This window comes from Orbicella faveolata, unplaced genomic scaffold, assembly GCF_042242905.1.
Source record: "Orbicella faveolata isolate gen_17 unplaced genomic scaffold, um_ofav_v1 contig_25, whole genome shotgun sequence".
NCBI lineage: Eukaryota > Metazoa > Cnidaria > Anthozoa > Scleractinia > Merulinidae > Orbicella > Orbicella faveolata.
This window is the reverse complement of record NW_028301553.1, coordinates 26,630,631-26,653,458: the sequence shown is the minus strand read 5'-3', so window position 1 is coordinate 26,653,458 and position 22,828 is coordinate 26,630,631. Positions and strand designations below refer to the sequence as shown.

Sequence of the window (22,828 nt, the reverse complement as noted above, 5' to 3'; positions counted from 1 at the left end):
TTAAAGCTAAACTGCTATGTTGTCCAATCAGCATTTTCTGTTAAGAAAAGTAAAGTGGTCTGCCATTTATGAAGATTGATGCTGAGATCTAGTCAGTAATAAATAATATGGTTCTTTATTTATCATAACCCCTTGGACGGACAAGGGGCCATGAGAGGGATGACGTGGACGCTACCATCGAGAGGTACTGTTTCAGAATTTTGATAACAGCATATAGCTGTTATGTCCATAATATTCGCTTTGATTTTAAAATATTGTCTATTTACAACTGAGGCTAAAAAAGTTAAAAGTAAAAAACACACCGAACGTTTTCGACAGTAGGTCATCTTCAGGGTACGTAGGGGTAAGTCTCAGGGTAAGTCCTCACTTACCCTGAAGATGACCTCAGGTGTCGAAAATGGTCGGTGTGTTATTCACTTTTAACTTTGTTAGCCTTGTAAATAGAAATTATACACCTGTTAGTTTTGCATTTTCTTGAGAAGTTGATACTTAAGACATCCTACATGTCTTCGTGCATTTCATGTCTCTTACTACATGTATGGACAGCCATGGTAGTATGTCAAATCTCCAGCCGTGAGATGTCATCAGTTGATATCTTTTTCCCTTTTCTTCTTCCATATATAGGGCGACAATGAGCTCTTGGATAAATATTCTTTCAGTGATTGTCATTTGTCTTTGTGTTATTCACCTGCGAGCTACTTCAGCGATTGGAAACGAGTCCACCCCTGGCAATGAAGACGGAGTCGACGAGGACAAGCTACGCATGCCAGGGAAAGATCTGATAATAGGCTGGATTGAGAAGCCTCCATACACAATATCACCCACCAATGAATCGATAGACGACGAAGTCCATGGTATGCTCAGAGACGTACTCTTGCGGTACATAACAGTGGAATGCGATGAACATGCAGCCGAACCAACAAAATACCATATAAAAACATTTCGAGCTGATAGTGAATTTCACATGATTGAGCTTCTGAGGCAAAACAAAATCCACGTCGCTGCTCCTATATTCGAGTCCAGAAACCGACGGTACAACGACTTTTCCTTTTTCAAAATCACTGATTATCCTGGGAGCGGGTTCATCACTAGTGAAGATGAAGCCAACAAGCTCAGCCTTGTCTTGGACGCTGTGTTGAAGTCTTGGTCATTGTTTGCGGTGACTCTGATACTCACGGCCATTGCTGGAATCATTATGTGGGCGCTGGTATGCTTAACTTTGTGTAACTAGATTAATATAGGTAATTGTAAGAATGCAAGCTCATCTAAAGATTTACTCTGGAAGTGATATTTGAAAAGTCTCTCCAAATTACACGAACTCTTACTCGAGTATAACTAGTATAAAATCAAACGTAATCCTAGCAAATCGCCTTGCCACTCGATCGTTTTTGTTTTTGTTTTTCTTACGAACTGACAGGACACCTACTGGAACAGTGAAGAGTTCCCACGTTCATTCATCAAAGGATCTTGGGATGGATTCTGGTGGTCCTTTATTTCCATGACCACAGTGGGGTAAGAACATATTGACCGATAACAAAGCGTCCGTCATTAGCAACTATGTTATAGATTAACCTCAGGTTGACGACAGTAATTCGGGGCACTTGAAAACTTAATTAACAACGTTGAACTCACTAGTGCAAATTCTCGCGGCAACTCTCGGATAAATGACGTGTAAAAAAGTAAATTAAGATTATTTGCTTTCGACTTTTATTATTCATTATTATTTTTATATTTTACTACGAGTTTCAATGTTTCAACTTTATATATCTTTAGTTATACATTTTTTAGCTTTTAGAGGTTTTTAATCAACGCTGTAATAATTTTGGTTTAATTTAATTTTTTGATTGCCATCATTTTTATCTCAGGACCTCCCTGAAAACCACATTAGTGAGTGGAGCCTCCTGTATAAAGATTATTATTATTATTATTATTATTATTATTATTATTATTCATTCGGTGACGATATGTCCATTATACTTTTCTTGCCTGTACTTTTAAAATCCTATAACTGACACTTTTACTGGCAGTGCTTATTACACTAGCCAATTCGTATAAAACTATCATAAGTTAATAGCAATTTCTTTCTACATGAGGTATGGTGACAAAGCTCCAAAGTCGGTCGTGGCTCGAATTTTCTCAATCATCTGGATCCTGTTGGGCCTCATTATCATGGCGATCTTCATGGCGAACATCACCTCTGCACTTACAGCTGCTTCCTTGCAACTGGAACCAACTGACCTTGTCGGTGTCAAGGTTTGTCCAAATATCTCTTGTTGCTGTTGTTGCTGTGATATCCTAATTTAGGGAGCTTAAGCAAACCACGATGACGACGGCAACAAGAACGCCACCAGACAAGAGGTTTAATGAGCAGAACAATAGGTGTGCACGTGCGTTATAAATCTTTGAACATTTCTTTGCCGTTCTCAGCAAATCAAAACGTAAAATAACCAAATTCTGCGCAAACTGAGGAACACGAACGACGGCGGCTAAGTTTTTGTATTCATTTGGAATAAACTCTGTCATTGCAGATTCAACCTGGGCATGATTTTAGGGCCATTGGCGTACTAAACATACCCAGATAGTTGCGAGCTTCGCTGGTAAAAAATAAATTCATTTTTACTAGGCGTCGTCCTCGCCGTCGCCGTTGTCGTTGATTAAGTTCCCTGTTATCCAATTCAAGCGTGCTGAAGAACAAAGAATGATGTATATATCGATTTCAGTTTTCTAGTCTTCTGCGTAGGCAAAAGCGCTTAGAAATGGTCTCGTATCACTTGGATCACTTGGACTTCCTAATTTCCTATTGTTCAAGAGGTGTGCAAGATATATATGACACGTGTTATTGAACTAGCGTATGGTTATGGTACGGTATTGGAGAAATATTGGTCGAGATATCGACTGTTTTGCAGATTGCTGCAAAACCTGCTGCTGCTACTACTGCTGCTGTTGCTTCTTCCTTTTCATTCATGTATGTTTTCCACTTTCCAATATGGTCCTTTCAGGTTCCATCATCGGCCACTGTTTGGGAATCCGGACCCGAAAGGTTGAAGAAATCGAAATGTTCTTTTCGACATCCAAAACAAAACTATAGGGTTTGATTATTCGGAAAGGAACTTCAAGTGAGCGAAATGCTAGTTCCTGATCGAAAACGTGGCCTTCTGATGTCAGTATTTCGTCAGCTAGACACAATATCACGACATACTAAAAGACCGTGAAAGAAATCTGTTTAACTTTTCATTGTTAACTCCGTTAACTTCGAGTAGGGGTAGCTGAGGGCGCATATGAATTCCTTTACAGGGTAGGTGATGCAAGTGGTCCTTTGGAAATAATAAGAAATTACCTCTTTCCCAATCACCAGAGAGTTTTTTTGTACCTATTGTGTTTTCGTCCTTTTCATATTCTAGGGGGTAGGAGAAAGTTTTGTTTTTTGACCGTAGACAAAAATGGCGTCGTGTGTCGTGATTTTCTTCTAGATGGTAAAGGTCTGTGCTTAGAGCCAAAAAAAAACCTTTAAAGATTTCGAAATGCTAAGGAATGAACATCAAGAAGACCCATTCGATGGTGAAGAGGGCGATAATGACTTAGAAGCAATAATATCGATCGGCCTTTGAGTTGCATGAAGGTCTGAATCAAAGGTCTTCCTGAATACATGTAAACCAAAACCGCGCTACGGAACACAGTAGGCAAATTAAAAATGGACTTTCTCGTCTAGGGTATCGAGACATCGCTAGTTCAGACAAATGTGCGTATTAAATTAGCATTCCCTTCTGGAGAATTGTTTTGGTGTTATTTATACAAACAGCTGATTTTTGATATTTGCGTTCTCAACAGAGGGATAGCGCAAATATACTATTATAGAACGCTTATATCCGAGTCACTATTTTTCATGAACACGTCGATCTTTATGTCGTTCACCTGTTTACAATTAAGTGAAGCTTGCTGACTTCGCACTCTCCATTCGGAACCGCTCGTTGAAAGAGCATTGAAAATTTGCATTTATATGCATCAAATAACCGATATGTTTTCATAATTCACGTTAGGTTGCAGTGCTGGCCAATAGTACAGAATACCAGCATGCAATTGAGGAAGATGCTAAACCAACAGGTTGGTAAAAACTGATGCAAAGGGCAAATATTTGAATCTGGTGTGGTTCAGAGGGGAATGGTACAGTTACAGTCATCGCGTATTATCTGATTCAGGTTTTTTTACCAGAAGGCAAAGGTTTTGTACATGAAAAATTAAATGTAACATTACAATAAACTAGGCGTCCATTACACATCAGATGCCCGTTTAATTAAGAATTCTCATTACGATCACAAATTTCAGATTGACGCTCTCGGTCCTATTCTCAATAGCTGGGTTTAAAGCTAACGTCAACTTTTTTCTTCCAATGTTTAGAGTATTCCAGAATTGACGACGTCATTCAAGCTGTGAAATCAAAGGAAGTAGATGGAATGTTACTGGACTGCTTCACAGCTTCCTATTATCAGTCAAGAGGCAAATTAAAATCACTTATCACCGTTAAGAAGCTAGAACTTCAAAGGGACACTGGAGTTCTATTTTCCCAAGATGCAGAGGAACTGGCAGAGTGCTTAAATTTTCACCGTTCAAACATTTTGAAGTCAGTTCAAACTTTTACCGCTACATATAAGGTATTTTTCATTACTATAAAACGTTTGAATATGAGCACTTGTCTGTCCTTCTCCCCTGGCTTAAATGGCACAATTCGAATTCTAAATGACGGAACAGTAGACTGATCCCTAAAGCGATATAAAATCTAACGAGGCGAAGACTTAAGATCTTTACCTTTACCGTTATTGAGTTAGTAAAGCTGGCGAGGCACCACACTAACTATATACAGTTAAAATAGTTAAATAACAAACAGGGAGAGGAAAAAATTGCTGGAACATAGTACAGGAAAAGCGAAGCATGAAATTAATTCCTAAAAGCAGTCACTTTCTTTCGGAACATCGCCAGCGATGGCCGGATGTACTTACATTAGCTAGGAGACAGTTCCAGTCCCTCAAAGATCTTGAGTAAAGGAAATATTTAACAACGTTATGGCTAAACGGCGTCTGGAATTAAAAAACCTCATTGTCAAATGATAGCACGGTTTTCTTGGATCATTGCAAATAATTAAGCACACTCATATTGACAAGTCCGTGGATAATTTTATACAGTCATCACTAGTCCGCTTAACTACCTTCTCGTTTTTTCAAAATTTCTAGTCCAAGACTATCTAACATACCGTAGAATTCCGAAAGTAACGGACCCCGTTACTTTCGGATTTAGCAGGTAAAAGGGGCCGCTATTTTCGCTTAGCCGTTACTTATGGGTAGCCGTCACTTTCGGACGGTAAAAAAACGTTTGTACGGTAACAGTCGTTTCAGACGAAGCGGGCGAGTAACATGAAATAAAAGTTCCATTTATGTGTGTTGCTAACTACCCGCATAAACAAAGCAGACTGTATAAACAAAAAAGGCTCCAATGTTGGTACTGTAGGGCGAAACTATTACATCGCATTATATCGCGATGCAACTGATTATACTACAGTATATCATTTGACTCTGCTGCAAGAGAAATGCAGCTCATAAATCATAGTTTCAAGAAAAATTCAGTTAAGTTCGGAATAAAATAACGAATAACTCTTCAAGTTGTTCGATTATGCAATCAGGCTGCTCCATCCGCATTGTGCTTGAGATCAGACTTTCTCTTTTGGTGACTTCGTCAAAAGGCCGTTACTCTCGGGGGGGACCGTTACTTTCAGGGTTCAATAGGAAGGTAAAAAAATTAACGTTACTTTCGGAGAGTAGTTATTTTTCGGAATTCCACTATTCCTTATACTAGGCGTTTGGCGTCAAAGGCTTGTACAGACACGTACGGAAGCTCTTTGTACCGTTTACAACTTACATGTAGGTCCCAGGTTGACGATGCGTACTCGAGTTTTTGGGTCTTACTGTTATTTTTTACAAAGTCATCTTACGTTTCGGCACAAAACCTTAAGTTCCATCGAACAGTGATAAAGGCATGATACCTCAAAGTTTAATCAAAATTCATGTTGTATTGTATAACTTAACTTTAAAACAATTGTGAAAGAAACCTTCAAAAATAATAAATTTTATTACATACAATAGAATGTTGAACTTTACGTCACTGCAATATTCAGTGACAGTTCAAAGAGGGACGTAATAACCCTCCATGAACAGACAATATTAAATCAGGGTGATATATGTAGGTGATGTAAATGGCGGTGTTCTTTTTTGCCTTAAGCTAACAGAGCAGAAGCCTCCAAGAAACGTCAACCTGTTTGACGAGTCATCCCCCTTCATTAAGGAATTCATGTACGTATCATTTGGCATCTTAGCTGGATTGTTCCTGATTGGAACCCTTTGGGACATCCTTATTAGAAAGAAGGGAAGGATTAAACAGAATATCGTATCAGGTAAGGATAAACCTTTTAATGTTACATTAAAAAGAAGACTCACATCCTGTTAATGAGCTTTCGAGTTTAGCTATATTCAAATGTTTCGCTAGTATATCTTATTTTTGTTAACATCCCTCAGACAGACTTAATTAAGCAGCCTTTACAATCTGGCTATTTGTCATTTCTGGGGTTAGCTAACAAAGTTCATTCGACCCAGACAATGTATTTCGACGCCTCTTTTCCTGATAAATCGTGAAGCTTTCTCTTACACCGTCCGCCGTTTTTTGATGACCAATTAGTTAATTTTACTTAGTCCAAAATTGCTCAAAATAATTGTAGAACAGTAAAATGAACTAGAGCTGTAGGCTGCTTGAGAACGGAAAGGAAATAATCAATACAGTAAACAATTAAGCAAAAAATGATGTGAAACATGGTTGCGCTGTAGATAAAGCACGGTTAAAAGTGAAGAGTGATCATCGCAGTAAATTTTCCAATTTAAGCAATTGGAAAGAAGAAGCCTGAAAAAATCAAGGCTTCAACGGGATTCGAACCCGTGACCCCCGCGATACCGGTGCGATGCTCTACCAACTGAGCTACGAAGCCACACATTGGGAGCGAGGTACCGGTATCGCAGAGGTCACGGGTTCGAATCCCGTTGAAGCCCTGATTTTTTCAGGCTTCTCCTTTCCAATTGCTTAAATTGGAAAATTTACTGCGATGATCATTCTCAACTTTCATCTACAACCGCAGTTCATATATGAATTATTTCATATAAACTTCACATCAAAGCACGGTTACTTCAACATATTCACGAACAAGCTGCTGTAAGCACCCCTGGGGTTCTAACCCACTTGCATGTAAAAAATGTGAAAACGAAATCAATGGAGGTGCCACCCCACCACAACCCCCAACGCCAAGGCCCACCCCCCTTCTAACCCCCCCCCCCCCCCCCCACCACCACCACCACCACCACCACCACCACATTTCACTGTTTACCTCCATGGATAAAGTGTTGGGTGAGGTTTTAAAAAAACTTTCCTTTTATCTTGTATATTGTCAGGAGCAGCCTTTGACGAGGGAATGACACCAGACACAATCCGGAACGACCTCGACGTTGCAAGACGGCTTCTTCGACAAACGCAAGAACAGTTTGACAAACTGGAATTCAAAATATTAAAATCAAAACATCATTTTCAGACTGGTAGATTCGTTAATTAGATTTTTGAGTTCTGTTGCTTTCGTTGATCAAAGTTTTAGAATGTCAGAAGACTTACTTGGAAAATTGACTTTTGATCAAGCTAGCTTGCATGGGTTTATCTGTAGCTCAGTGTCGAAAGCGTGCGTCGGGTAGGACTCAAGATTTTCACTTTTATACAAGCATCTGCATGTGAATATGTAGAATCTGGCGACAGTAACGAAAATTCGAATTTTCTTTCCTTTTTGGTCTAAAAGATTAATTTTTTGGGTTTGAGTCATGGTCTATCAAATCCGTACATAAATTAAATTGCGATAGGTTATAACGTAGACAGAACGTGTTAAGGCATAAATTACAAACTGTGTAACTTTCTAAGATGTCGCACATATTCTTGAAAATAGTCCACTAAAAGGGGTTTTTGACGAAATATTAAACAGAAAACTCAAATTTTTGATCCTGTCGCCGTATTCTCAATGTTAACAAACAGACGCTCTTAACTTAGTTGAAATTTCCCGAAACAGCACAAAATACTAATCATCCTATAGTTTACATTCAACTTGAGCTTTTCAGCCAATCAGCAGAAATCAATGTTCCCTCTTAGAATGTGAAAAAATTCAGCAATACCTACCAACCAAAATCGCTGTAAAATGAGCCTAAAAGGCCAGGCCAGGGATTGAAGGTGGTCAACCGTTTCAAACGAAAGTTGAATATGGCTGGAACAATTTTTTTTTTTAATCAGGAACGCAAATCTCGCGTAATCGAAGGGTCATAATCCATAATAAGCTAAACTTGACAGTTGTCAAAAGCTTTAAGAGAAACTAAGGTATGGTTGATACAAATCATGCTCATCTTAGATAGCTGACATGTGATATGATAGCTGTATAAAATTTGTGTGGTTTTACATTGACGCTAATAAAAGTTAACCGCTGTCAAAACGTAAAAGCTCTCGCAAAGTGTCTCCAAAAATAACGTTATTCTACAACTAATAGTATATGTATGATCCAAGTGTAACATTTTTTCTATTATTCGTTCTTGCGTAATTTGTTTTTCCTTTGCGTACGCAAATTAGTTTGTACTTCTTTTCGTCCTTTTGTTTAGTCTTTTTTTTGCGTCAATTTAGGTGTTTATTCCTTTCTGTCAGTTTTCGCGCCCTCGTTAGCGTTTCTTTGCTGTTTCATCTTCATTAGCGCCTTTCTAAGTTTCTATAGTTTTATTTTCCGCATGTCCTAGCGTATTTTCCATATCATAGCTTTGCAGTACAGTTTTGGGGCAGTTCATTTTGGTCCGCGCTTAGCGCAGTTCTATTTAGGTTTCGTGCTAGTCTCTTCGCGTTATTCGCAGTCCGTTTCACAACAGTTTTCTCTGGCCGAAACAATGTAAGTGTAATTCACAGTCCTCGTTCTGCAGTTTTGTTATTTCTTTATTCGAATTTAGCTTAGTCGCAACTTGTAACTTTTGCTCTTTTACTGTTTTAGTTTCAACCCACGCTGTTTGTATCCACGCTGTTTGTATCCACGCTGTTTGTATCCACGCTGTTTGTAACCACGCTGTTTGTATCCACGCTGTTTGTATCCACGCTATTTGCATCTACGCCGCTCGTATGCACACTCTTTGTACCACGCCGTTTTGATTTGTGGAGTTGTTTATTAAAGGCCAAGAGAGTTTTTTACGCTTATTGCAGTTTCATTACACATGAAAAAATTACTCGATTCTGATTGGCTGAGAGCAGTGCACTTCAGGTGCAACACCAGTGCAAAAAGTGTAACCCCAGTGCAAATTACACATCGATATTCTGGATTATGATTGGCTGAAAGACAATAGGAAATTTTCTAAGCCAATGATATCACGTAAAATGATGACGAAAATTTTCTGCGGAAACTTTGAAAAAAGCTTTCTCGAGTGAGAAAAAATGGCAGCATTAAATCAAGAAAGGTTTACTCTGGCCACTGACGATACAATGGAAGAACTACGAAATGGTGCAAAAAATATCAAAACCAGCAAAAGTACGTCGTTTTGGTGGAAGTGTGTGGAAGACGTGGTGCAAAGGAAAGAGCGTAGCTTTGGAAATCGACAAACACGAACCGGCTGAACTGAACATATTACTGGAGAAATTCTACGCCGAAGTGAAGAACAAAAACGGCCAAGATTATGAGCCAAAGAGCCTTAGAGTCATGATTGCTGCCCTCGACAGACATTTGAAAGATAAACAGTATCCATTGTCAATCGTAAAAGACCAGGAATTCCACTCGTCGAAGCAGGTCTTGGAGGAAAAAGCGAAATTACTACGACAGGCCGGTCGAGGTAAGCGCCCCAACAAAGCAAGAAATTTGACGAAAGAAGAAGAAGTGCTATGGAAGGAGAGCAAGTTCGGAAGTGCAACCCCAGAGGCATTAGTAAACACAATGTGGTGGTTACTTACCCAGCATTTTGGCCTCCGCGGCCGGCAAGAACATCACGACATGAAAGTGGATGACTTCCACCTTTGCAAAAACGACAATGGCGTGGAGTTCGTACAGTTCACTGAAGGGCAGACCAAAACCCGACAAGGAGGCTTGCACACAAAGCACCGCGATTTTCAGCTACGAATGTTTGCCGTTGGTGGAGAAAGATGCCCAGTAGCTCTTTTTAAGCAGTTTGTGAGTCGCCGACCTCAAAACCTGAAGACAAACAGGAGGCCAGATGAAAACGTGTGGTTTAAAGTACAACCAATGGGAGAAAACAAAATAAATGATATGATGAAGAGCATTGTGGCAGATACTATTCTTGAGAGCAGCGACAAAAAGTTCACCAACCACAGTGCACGCAAAACGGTTCTGAGCAAATTGAAGAAAGCGAACGTCGAGCGGTCGGGGATTGTAAAGGTCACTGGACACAAGAACATCCAGTCATTAAACGACTACGACGAGGCAAATGAAGACGAACAGCGACAGCTTTCGTATGCCATTTCAGGGAGGAATAACTTCAATCCACAACCGACAGACCAACAAGAGCCGCTTGCGTCTTCAGCTCAATTTCTTCAACGCAGAGAGCGCGAATGCCGTTGCAACCGATTTCGATGCCCAATTCTTCAGCGTTTGGATTAAACCAAAGTTCCACATCGCTCAATCCGACAATGATGAGAGCTCAAGAACAAAATCTGTTGAACACTTTCAACTACTGCCAGGTTTCATTCAACTTCAAGAGCTGCCATGACGGGAGGCAGGGAACTTCTACTTTCAGTACCGCAGAGAAATGGTAGGAAATTTTCCTAGCATTCCTTACATACTCTCACTAGGGTTCTTCGTCTTGCGGCCAGGGAAGGCGTCATAATCTGTTTCAGTGACATGTCGATGATATTAAATAAAAAATAAACCAGAAAGAGCCGATGGAATATGAGACAAGGTTTAAAATGAAGTCACGATATAGCCTGCAGTGCAGGCGTCTTATCGGGGCGAGTTAGCGTTACAACCTTGCGACCGCCATGTTAGACCGCCATCCCCCTCCCCTATCCTTCCTCTTGCCTATCATTCACCCCTTTGGTAAAACTTTCTTTCCCTCTCCAGCCTTCCACTGCATGAAAAATTCAAGATGGCGGCTAAACTTTTTACGATGTGAGCGCTCGCTCGAAAAACTCTCGCTTGCTCTGCAGCCTAGTCACGATATTAATAGTGCGTTCGAGTCATTCCCGATGCTTTCAAATGATGGCGGACTCCACCGACGCCAAAAATCTGGAACAGAGCAAGGTCATTATATATCGGATCACGTCTAAACACACGTAGAGAAAAACTTGGGCAGGAAAAAAAACGTGAGCGGACAAAACCGGGGAATGCCGATAAATCAAGTAATCCCGCAATGATGAACGAATTACACAACATGAACCTTCCTCTGCTTCTCCCCCTGAACCAAGTTCAGATCTACGAACTAAACTTAAAGACACCAAAGTGCCTACGAATGGATGTTGAGCGCGGCGAGCAGACGTAAATGTCTTGTTTACCCAATGAAAGCCATCACAATAAACTCTGAGCTTGCATCGTGAGCGTTTGATTAATCAATCTAACACAGATCTTAAGGAATAAAAACCCAGATGATCTGGAATACTTGTCTGAGTATGCCGTTGGCAGCGGGAGCCACGTGCAGTATTATCATGCTCAGCAATTGAAGTTATTGTGTAGAAAATATCGCACAATTACACAGCCGAGGGCAAAAAAAAACCAAACGCGAGGAGAAACTTAGTACATGGAGCTAAGATAGATTGTCAGTGCTTTAGTAGACCATGCACGGCTACCAATGGCTTGGCCAATGGCTTGGCCAATGGCTCCTACACGCAACGAATCGTAAAAGTCCGTAAGTAACGACCTCCGCAAGAAGTGATCCCACCCCCCATCCCCTGAAAATAGAGGAACTATAAGGTTCAAAAGTATAATTATTTTTCCAATCGCTAACCTGAATAACATACGATAAACTGATGACGATTCAACTAGGTAATGTATAGCTTATTCCAGGAGGCGTCATGAAGCGCTCTGGTAAAACAACCCCCGCAAAGTTTTCATCAAGTAACAAGAAGGTACTAACAGGACCTTGTCTTCAAATTAAAATCACTAAAATTGACAACTTTGCATCATTCTTAACAGGAACGCATAAAAAGAACGTTTAATCATATTGAAATTAAAAACTCGACCAGAGCAGTTAAATACCTATAAAGCAGACTAACGTAGCAGTGCATCACAGTAAAAATACTTTAAGGTATCTTACATGACGGTCTACATATAAAGTGCCCACCCATGTGCCAGCAACATAAATTTGAACTGGATTGAAGAATTTCTAAACGATTTATATGCACTCAGTATTTTTGCGAATTACACCCACAGCCTTAGAGGACTACAGCCCTGTTCTTACAGAATTTAAAACAAACAAAGAAAAAAAAACAACAGAAAGAGATAATTACAGTAGGAGTCATTTGCGTCCCCCCATGGGGTGAGAGATTCTCGCCCATATCAGCTTCCTTTTCTCTCGTAAGTTCTCGCGCGCTTAGAGATGCGCCACACTCGCGTTTTAGGTGCAGGGATCCCAACCAATGCTTACATAACTTTTGAAAGAAGCTACTTTTAGCCCTCCTCCAAATCTACACATGTATATTTCAGTTGTAACAGTCTGTCGATTTGGACAGTTCTTAGGTTGAATATTCTCGCCCATATTAACTTTCTTTTCTCTCGTAACTTCTTGCGCGTTTAGAGATGTGCCACACTCGCGTTTTAGGTGCAGGGATCCCAACCAATGCTTACCTAACTTTTTAAAGATGCTACTTTTAGCCCTTTCCTAAATCTACCCACGCGTATTTCACTTGTGGAAGTCTATGGATTTGGAGAGTGCTTGGGTGAGAGATATCAACTTTCTTTTCTCTCGTAAGTTCTCGCCCGCTTAGAGATGCGCCACGCTCGCGTTTTAGATGCAGGGATCCCAACTGATGCTCATCTAACTTTTTAAAGATGCTACTTTTAGCCCTCCCTCCCCCTCTTGGATCCCAACCAATGCTTATCTATTTTTTGAAAGAAGCTACTTTTATCCCTCTTCCAAATCTACACACGTATATTTCAGTTGTGAAAGTCTATCGATTTGGAAAGTTCTTAGGTTGAATATTCTCGCCCATATTGAATTTCTTTTCTCTCGTAACTTCTCGTGCGTTCAGAGATGCGCCACACTCGCGTTTTAGGTGCGGGGATCCCAACCAATGCTTACCTAATCTTTTAAAGGTGCTACTTTTAGCCCTCCCCTAAATCTACACACGTGTATTTCACGTGTAGAATTCTATGGATTTAAACAGTTCTTGGGTGAGAGATTCTCGCCCATATCAACTTTCTTTCTTTCGTAAGTTCTCGCGCGTTAAAAGATGCGCCGCACTTGCGTTTTAGGTGCAGGGATCTTAACAATGTCTATTTAACTTTTTAAAGATGCTTCTTTTAGCCCTCCCCCAAATCTACACACGTGTATTTCACTTCCGGAAGTCTCGCGTTTTAGGTGTGGGGATCCCAACCAATGCTCACCTAACTTTTTAGAGAGGCTACTTTTAGCCCTCCCTCAAAATACACACGTGTATTTCACTTGTGGAAGTCTATCGATTTGGACAGTGCTTGGGTTTGAGATTCTCACCTATATAACCTTTCTTTTCTCTAGTAAGTTTTTGTGCGTTTAGAGATGCGCCCCACTCGCAGTTTTGCTTTCGGGATCTCAAACTATGCTTACCGGACTTTTTAAAGATGCTAGATTTAGCCGTTTTTCAAATCTACACACGTGTATTTTACTTGTGGTAGTCTGTCGCTTTGGACAATGCTTGGGTTGGAGACTCTTGCTCATTTAGCTTTTTTTTTCTCGCGCGTTTTCGCGCCTTTAGAGACGCAACACTTTCGCGGTTTTCCTGTCGGCATCTTTAACTATCCTTACTAAACTTTTTAAGATGCTTGATTTGTCCCTTTTCTGAAATCTACACGCGTGCATTTCACTTGTGGAAGTCTATCGATTTGGACAGTGTTTTGGTTGGAGATTTTCGCCCATATGAGTTTTTTTTTCTCTCGTAAGTTCTCGCGCGGTTAGAGATGCGTCACACTCGCGTTTTAGGTGCGGGCATCTTAACCAATGCTTACCTAACGTTTTAAAGATGCTACTTTTACCCCTCCCCCAAATCTACACACGTATAGTTCACTTGTGGAAGTCGATTGATTTGGACAGTGCTTGGGTAAGAGATTCTCGCCTATATCAACTTTCTTTTCGCTATTAAGTTCTCGCGCGTTGAGAGATGCGCCACACTCGCGGTTTTGGTGCCGGGATCTTCAACTATAATAACTGGGCTTTTTAAAGATGCTAGATTTCGCCCTTTCTCAAATCTACACGCGTGCATTTTACTTCTGGAAGTCTGTCGCTTTGGACAATGCCTGGGTTAAAGATTCTCGCCCACTTATATCTTTTCTTTACTCGCGTGTTTTCTCGAATTAGTTCAGAATCCCTGGGACTGAGAAATATCGCCCAAGTTTCCGGAAATCCACCCAAAGTTGGTCAAAATCACGCCTCGCGTGACTTTCTAGTCACTAAGTGACTATATTTCGGCTAGACTTCTCATAACCAAGCGGTTAAGATTTTTTACTTTGTTAATTCTACTAAAAATCAAAGTCTTCTCAAATTAGTTTAGAGTCCCTGGGACTCGGAAATATCGCCCAATTTCCTAGAAATCGACTTAGAGCTGGTCAAAATCACGTTGAGCGTAGCCCAGTCTCGGCGACTTTCTAGTCACTAAGTAGCTATATTTCGGCCACACTGCTCATAACCAAGCGTTCAAAAATTGAATTTTCCTCTGTCCATTTCACTAAAAACCAAAGTCTTCTCGAAATATCGCCCACGTTTCTGGACATCGGCCTAAAGTTGGTAAAAATCACGCTGCGTGTAGCCCAGTCTCACCGAGTTTCTAGTCACTAAGCGAGTTAGGGAGCGGATATATTTCGGCCAGACTGCTCATAACCAAGCGTTTAATTTAAAGATTTTTCTTGTCCCTTTTACTGAAAACCAAAGTCTTTTCGGATTAGCTTATAGTCCATAGGACTCGGAAATATCGCCCAAGTTCCTGGAAATCGACCCAAATTAGGTCAAAATCACACTTCGCGTAGCCCGGTCTCGGCGACTTTCTAGTCACTAAGTGGCTATATTTCGGCCAGACTTCTCATAACCAAGTGTTCAAAACTTTTTCCTTTATCCATTTCACTAAAAATCAAAGTCTTCTCGAATTAGTTTAGAGTCCCTGGGACTCGGAAAAATTGCCCAAGTTCCTGAAAATCGACCCAAAGTTGGTCAAAATAAGGCTGCGCGTAGCCCTGTCTCGGCGACTTTAAGCACTGTCCAAATCGATAGACTTCCACAAGTGAAATACACGTGTGTAGATTTGGGGGAGGGGTAAAAGTAGCATCTTTAAAAAGTTAGGCAAGCATTGGTTGGGATCCCCGCACCTAAAACGCGAGTGTGGCGCATCTCTAAACGCGCGAGAACTTACGAGAGAAAAGAAAGTTGATTTGGGCGAGAACTTCCAACCTAAGCACTGTCCAAAACGATAGACTACCAATAATGAAATAAGTTTGTGTACATTTGAAGGAGGGCCAAACCTAACATTTTTAAAGAACCCCGTAAGCATAGTTTGGGGTCCCCACACCAAAAACGCGAGCTTGCCGCATTCCTAAACGCGCGGAAACACGCGAGTGAAAAAAAGATATAAATGGGCGAAAACCTTTAACCCAGGCATTGTCCAAAAAGACATTCTTCCACAAGCAAAATAAACGTGTGTAGATTTCAGAAAGGGCCAAATCTAGCATCTTTAAAACGTCCAGTAAACACAGTTTAAGATCCCGATACCGAAACCGCGAGTGTGGCGCATCTCTAAACACGCGAGAACTTACTAGAATGTTGATATAAGCGAGAATCTCTTACCAAAGTACTCTCCGAATCAATAGACTTCCACAACAGAAACACACGTGTGTAGATTTGGGAGACGGCTAAAAGTAGATTCTTTATAAAGTTAGGTAAGCATTGGCTGGGATCCCCGCACCTAAAACGCGAGTATGGCGCATCTCTAAACGCGCGAGAACTTACGAGAGAATAAAAAGTTGATATGGGCGAGAATCTGTAACCTAAACACTGTCCAAATCGATAGACTTCCACAAGTGAAATACACGTGTGTAGATTTGAGAAAGGGCCAAATCTAGGATCTTTAAAAACTCCAGTAAGGATAGTTTAAGCTGCCGACACCTAAATGCCTGAGTGTGGCGCATCTCTAAAGGCGCAAAAAGACACTCGAGAGAAAAAATATAAATGGGCGAGAATCTCCAACCCAAGCATTGTTCAAAGCGACAGACTACCACAAGTGAAATACCTGGGTGTAGATTTGAGAAAGGGCCAAATCTAGCATCTTTAAAAAGTCCAGTAACCATAGTTTAAGATCCCGACACCAAAACCGCGAGTGGGACGCATCTCTAAACACGCGAGAACTTGCTAGAGAAAAGAAAGTTGATATGGGCGAGAATCTTTCACCCAAGCACTGTCCAAATCGATAGACTTCCACAAGTGAAATACACGTGTGTAGATTTGAGGGGAGGGGGGGGGGGGGGGGCTAAAAGTAGCATATTTAAAAAGTTAGGTAAGAATTGGTTGGGATCCCCACACCTAAAACGCGAGTGTGGCGCATCTCCAAACGCGCGAGAACTTACGAGAGAAAAGAAAGAATATAGGGGCAGGAATCTCCCACCCAGGCCATGTCCAAATCGATAGACTTCCACAAGTGAAATACACGTGTGTAGATTTGGGGGAGGGGTAAAAGTAGCATCCCTAAAAAGTTAGCTAAGCATTGGTCGGAATCCCCGCACCTAAAACGCGAGTGTGGCGCATCTCTAAACGTGCGAGAACTCACGAGAGAAAAAGAATTGATATGGGCGAGAATCTCCAACCACAGCAGTGTCCAAATCAATAGACTTCCACAAGTGAAATACACGTGTGTATATTTGAGAAAGGGCCAAATCAAGCATCTTCAAAAAGTTCAATAGCAGAATTTGAGATGCCGACACCGAAATCGCGAGTGGCGCGCATCTCTAAACGCACGCATGCATGCGAGAGAAAACAGTTATAAATGGGCGAGAATCTCCAACCCAAGCATTGTCCAAAGCGACAGACTACCACAAGTAAAATATACGTGTGTAGATTTGAAAAACGGCTAAATCTAGCATCCAGTAAGCATAGTTTGACATCCCGACACCAGAACTGCGAGTGTGGCGCTTCTCTACACGTCCGAGAACTTACTAGAGAAAAGAACGTTGATAGGGGCGAGAATCTCCCACCCAAGTACCGTCCAAATCGATAGACTTTAACAAGTGCAATACACGTGTGTAGATTTTGGGGAGGGCTTAAAGTAACTCTTCAAAAAGTCAGGTAAGCATTGGTTGGGATTTCCGCACCTAAAACGCGAGTGTTGCGCATCTCTAAATGCGCGAGGACCTACGAGAGAACAAAAAGTTAATATGGGTGAGAATCTCCCACCCAAGCACTGTCCAAATCACTAGACTTCCACAAGTGAAATACACGTGTGCAGATTTGGGGCAGTGCTAAAAGTAGCGTCTTTAAAAAGTTAGGTGAGCATTGGTTGGGCTCCCTGCACTTGAAACGCGAGTGTGGCGCATCTCGGAACGCGCGAGAACTTACGAGAGAAAAGAAAGTTGATATATGCGAGAATCTCTCACCCAAGCACTGTCCAAATCGACAGACTTTTACAAGTGAAATACACGTGTGTAACTTTGGGGGAGGGCTAAAAGTAGAATGTATAAAAAGTTAGGTAACCATTGATTGGGATCTCCGCACCTAAAACGCGAGTGTGGCGCATCCTTAAACGCGCGAGAACTTACGAGAGAAAAGGAAGTTGATAGTGGCGAGAATCTCTCACCCAAGCACTGTCCAAATCGATGGACTTCCACAAGTAAAATACACGTGTGTAGATTTGGGGGTGGGCTAAAAGCAGCATCTTTAAAAGTTAGGTAACCATTGATTGGGATCTCCGCACCTAAAACGTCAGTGTAGCGCATCCCTAAACGCGCGAGAACTTACGAGAGAAAAGAAAGTTGATATGGGCAAGAATGTTCAACCCAAACACTGTACAAATCAATAGTTTTCCACAAATGAAATACACGTGTGTAGATTTGGTAGACTGCTATAAGTAGAATCTTTAGAAAGTTAGGTAAGAATTGGTTGGGATCCCCACACCTAAAACGCGAGTGTGGCGCATCTCTAAACGCGCGAGAACTAACGAGTGAAAAGAAAGTTGATATGGGCGAGAATCTCTCACCCCATGAGGGAACGCAAATGACTTCTACTGTAGATATCTCTTCCTGGTGTTTTTTTTTGTTTGTTTGTTTGTTTTTGTTTTTGTTTTTTTTTTTTAATTTTATGTGAACAGGGCTGTATTCCTCTAAGGCCGTGGGTGTAATTCGTAAAAACACTGAGCTCTTATAAATCGTTTAGAAATTCTTCAGTCTAGTTGAACTTTATGTTGCTGGCACATGGGTGGGCACTTTATATGTAGACCGTGATGTACGATTATGATACCTTAATATTTTTACTGTTTATGATGCACTGCTACATTAGTCTGCTTTATAAATATTTAACTGCTCTGGTCGAGTTTTTAATTTCAATGTGATTAAACGTTCTTTTTATGCGGGCTTGTTAATAATGATGCAAAGTTGTCAATTTTAGTAATTTCAATTTGAAGAAAAGGTCCTCTTAGTACCTTCTTGTTACTTGATGAAAATTTTGCGGGGTTTGTTTTACCCGGCAGGGCGCTTCCTGACGCCTCCGGGAATAAGCTATACCTTCCCTAGTTGAATCGTCATCAGTTTATCGTATGTTATTCAGGTTATTGATTGGAAGAATAATTATGCTTTTGAACCTTAGTTCCTCTATTTTCAGGGGATCGGGGGTGGGCTCACTTCTTGCGGAGGTCGTTACTTACGCACTTCTACTATTCGTTGCGTGTAAGAGCCATTGGCCAAGCCATTGGCCAAGCCATTGGTAGCCGTACATGTCTACTAAAGCACTGACAATCTATCTTAGCTCCATGTACTAAGTTTCTTCTCGCGCTTTTTTTTTTTTTTCTTTTTTTGCCCTCGGCTGTGTAATTGTGCGATATTTTCTACACAATAACTTCAATTGCCGACCATGATAATACTGCACTTGACTCCCACTGCCAACGACATACTCAGACAAGTATTCCAGATCACCTGGGTTTTTATTCCTTAAGATCTGTGTTAGATTGATTAATCAAACGCTCCTTTACACCCGGACAAGCATCTCGATGCAAGCTCAGAGTTTATTGTGATGACTTTCATTGGGTAAACAAGACATTTACGTCTGCTCGCCGCGCTCAACATCCATTCGTAGGCACTTTGGTATCTTTAAGTTCAGTTCGTAGATCTGAACTTGGTTCAGGGGGAAAAGCAGAGGAAGGTTCATGTTGTGTAATTCGTTCATCACTGCGGGATTACTTGATTTATTGTCATTTCTCGGTTTTGTCCGCTCATGTTTTTTTCCTGCCCAAGTCTTTCTTCACGTGTGTTTAGACGTGATTCGATATATGACCTTGTTTTGTTCCAGATTATTGGCGTCGGTGGGGTCAGCCATCATTTGAAAGCATCGGGAATGACTCGTACGCACTATTTACTTTTAAAGCACTATTAATATCGTGACTTCATTTTAAAGCTTGTCTCATATTCCATCGGCCCTTTCTGGTTTATTTTTTATTTAATATCATCGACATGTCACTGGAACAGATTATGACGCCTTCCCTGGCCGCAAGACGAAGAACCCTAGTGAGAGTATATAAGGAATGCTAGGAAAATTTTCTACCATTTCTTTGCGGTACTTACAGTAGAAGTCCTGTGCGTCCCGTCATGGTTAACGCTTCTGAGGCATATAACACAGTTCAAGTTTATCTTCCCATATTTGAGCCTTCATCCAATCAAAGACTAATCGACAAAACAGCGAGCTTCACTTCGTTAAAATCCGTGATTATCCTGGAACCGATTTCATCGCTCCTGAGGGTAAAGCTGGATGGCATGGATGTTTCTCTTGGACGCAGTTATCAGTATGAAGCGTGATCTCATTACTGCCTCAGATGCGAGACTACAACAGAATGAACGAATTTTAAACGGGGTGGTTAACCCATATTTTAAGGTTATTCCTCAGAATTGAATTGCGCATCCCCAATGCGCGCGATTTTCGCGTCAGTAGCGCGAACGCGTGGCTTTTTTTAAACGGCTTGGCTTGAATTGCGAGAGACAAATCATCGTTTTTTTCTCGGAAACAAGTACCGGGACCTAACGATTTTTTTTTTATTTAGTTTGAATGCAGCGATCAACTTCTTTCTATACAATGAATATAGACCAATTTTATTGCAGAGTAACAAATTATCATTGAAAATGAGAGCAAAGCTGGCATTTGTAAAAGATAATATGTGCCCTTAAGGACACTGTGCTTGGAACATATTGAATCCCTGTAGACTAAATATGGGTGCCTTTATCATGAAACGTACATCAAATTGCACCTTAACATTGATGCAATACATCCATTGTTGTATTTCTCGCTAAACTTTCTCGCTATTTTTTCTGCTCTCACAAACCGTAAAGTGAGTGTTTCAAATATAAAAGTTTCTAAAAGCAGATAATTTAAGGAATTATGCGGTTTATTGAAGATCTTCCTGTTCCTAAACGAATACCGGGATCCCCCTTTTTATATAAACAGCCAAGGGGCAAAATTTGAATGAAAATCTATTGTAAGTTCTTTTTCGGGGGAATGACCTTAAAATTAGTGGTCATTCATTATTTCCATACTATAGGCCCTTTGCAGCTGGGGTCACGTGACCAAATTTTTCCTAAAAAATTTTTGTATTATGGGCTATAACTTAAAGAATGCCAGAAATGGAAAGAGCGCATCGAAAGTACCAAAATGGCCAAGTTTGAGGCCCCAGGAAAAAACGAGTAAGTTTATACCATAGTTTGAATTTTCGAAAAATTTAGAGGAATCGTATGGAAAATGTTGCTGGAGAGCAAGGTCTTGCTCTCCAGCAACATTTTCCCATACAAATCTTCTTATTCTTTCAAAAATTCAGACCATCATAAAATCTCATTCTCTGATGATGGGGGCCTCAAACTTGGCCATTTTGATATTTTCGACATGCTTTTTCCATTTCTGGCATTCGTTAAGTTATAGCCCATAATTTTATGAAAAGTAGGTCACGTGATAGCTTAGCTGCAAAGGGCCTATTATCTAAGCAATTCCTTCTACTTAATTCTTAATTTTTTTCGCAGTAACTACCTTCGGAAAAATGATTAACGGTATTATCGATAATGCAGTCGTATTGGGATACGTGTCAGAACTTTATGGTCCTGGTCACCTTATTTTGATTATTTTAGTTTAGTTGGTATTTTTATCGACCTCCCATATATTCCAAAACGGAGAATGCTATTCACCGAACGAGAAAACTTTTTGAAAGGCTAAAATCTAATAAAAATAATACTTATTCATGACTGAGAAGGCCAAGTCTAAAAAGTTTTTTTTTTTTAAGTTCCACATATGCTGGCGTCAGCTATTTGGGCTCTTCAAAGTTAATAGATGGAAATGGTTAACAGGTACGGTAAAAATCAAAGTTGCAAACAAACAGGCTAAGATTAATGTTGGAAGTTCCTTGGTCCTGCACATCTTTTGTTTTATACTCATTGACTATGCATGAATTACATAATCGCAATGCTTTTATTGGTTAGTTGTGTGAGCAGACATAACCACCTTTTGTATTTTGACAGGTTTTGTGCAGGGTCAATTCCCAAAAGAGCCAACAAAAACATACAACAAAGAACTTCGCCTGGTTTCATAACCATTTTCCCCCACTAATATCAGTTTCTTGTTGACGAAACGTGCGACATATTAGAACTATTTCTCAATTTCCTGACTGTTGGAATGGAGCAGACGTTACCTCGGATTCCGCTAAATTGTCCTCAAACGTGAACAGTGAACTCTACTATATTCTGACTCTATACATCGCTGGTGGCCTTACAGTGTTGCTGGGCTGCCGGTGGCTGTTGTCTTCTTTTATGTTTCACTTTCACTTGCCGTTGGCTCATAAATGTCATCATATTTTATGTGGATATGTTATCTCGATAATTTAGTGATGTTATAACAATCTTCCAAACCTTTTTTTTTTTTTTTTTCACATTGCTATGAAAGTTAAGGACGAAAGAAAGTAAAAAAGATGATTTACTGAGGCATTATTTATTTGCTTTACAGCATCCAGCTCGAAACAGTATGAGGTGATAGTTGATTATTATTTAAATCCGCTTTTTTTTTTTTTACTCTTTTCAACATGTACCGCGGTAATTTGCAACTTTTCCCGTTGCTTTCTTAATTAAAACAACCGTTGTGTTTGTTTTGTCAAACATTGCCTCTAACTTATCATTATTGTTTCCCTCGGAGCGTAACGTAGTTTTAGGTAATGAAATAGTCACCTTTTTTTTTCATTTTCAAAGTATGCCTTACTTAAAGCTTATTTCAATCCACATTCAGTTTTGCTATTGCCCGAATCTTATTAGTACCATTATATAACACCATGCAAATTAGTAGAGCGCGTGTAATGTTGCTATGATACCGATATACAAGTCAGCAAGCACCCC

General features: G+C 40.5%; 2 protein-coding genes and 1 long non-coding RNA gene across 3 annotated transcripts; all 3 read left to right on the top strand.

Moving 5' to 3' along the window:
* Window positions 1-624: 624 nt before the first annotated feature.
* Window positions 625-8,558, top strand: LOC110043687 (uncharacterized). Its single transcript, XM_089294988.1, has 7 exons — window positions 625-1,207; window positions 1,418-1,512; window positions 2,094-2,253; window positions 4,038-4,101; window positions 4,396-4,649; window positions 6,268-6,439; window positions 7,482-8,558. The coding sequence occupies exons 1-7, from the start codon at window positions 632-634 to the stop codon at window positions 7,637-7,639; spliced, it is 1,479 nt and encodes a 492-aa protein (XP_089151114.1). The 5' UTR covers window positions 625-631; the 3' UTR covers window positions 7,640-8,558.
* Window positions 8,559-8,633: 75 nt separating this feature from the next.
* On the top strand, window positions 8,634-9,291 carry LOC149109697 (uncharacterized). The gene is made up of 2 exons (XR_016208618.1): window positions 8,634-8,992; window positions 9,092-9,291. It is a non-coding gene; the product is annotated as an uncharacterized LOC149109697 (long non-coding RNA).
* Window positions 9,292-9,589: 298 nt separating this feature from the next.
* On the top strand, window positions 9,590-10,699 carry LOC149109696 (uncharacterized protein KIAA1958-like). The gene has a single exon (XM_089294661.1). It carries the CDS (start codon window positions 9,590-9,592, stop codon window positions 10,697-10,699), a length of 1,110 nt encoding a protein of 369 aa, XP_089150787.1.
* The last annotated feature ends 12,129 nt before the right edge of the window (window positions 10,700-22,828 follow it).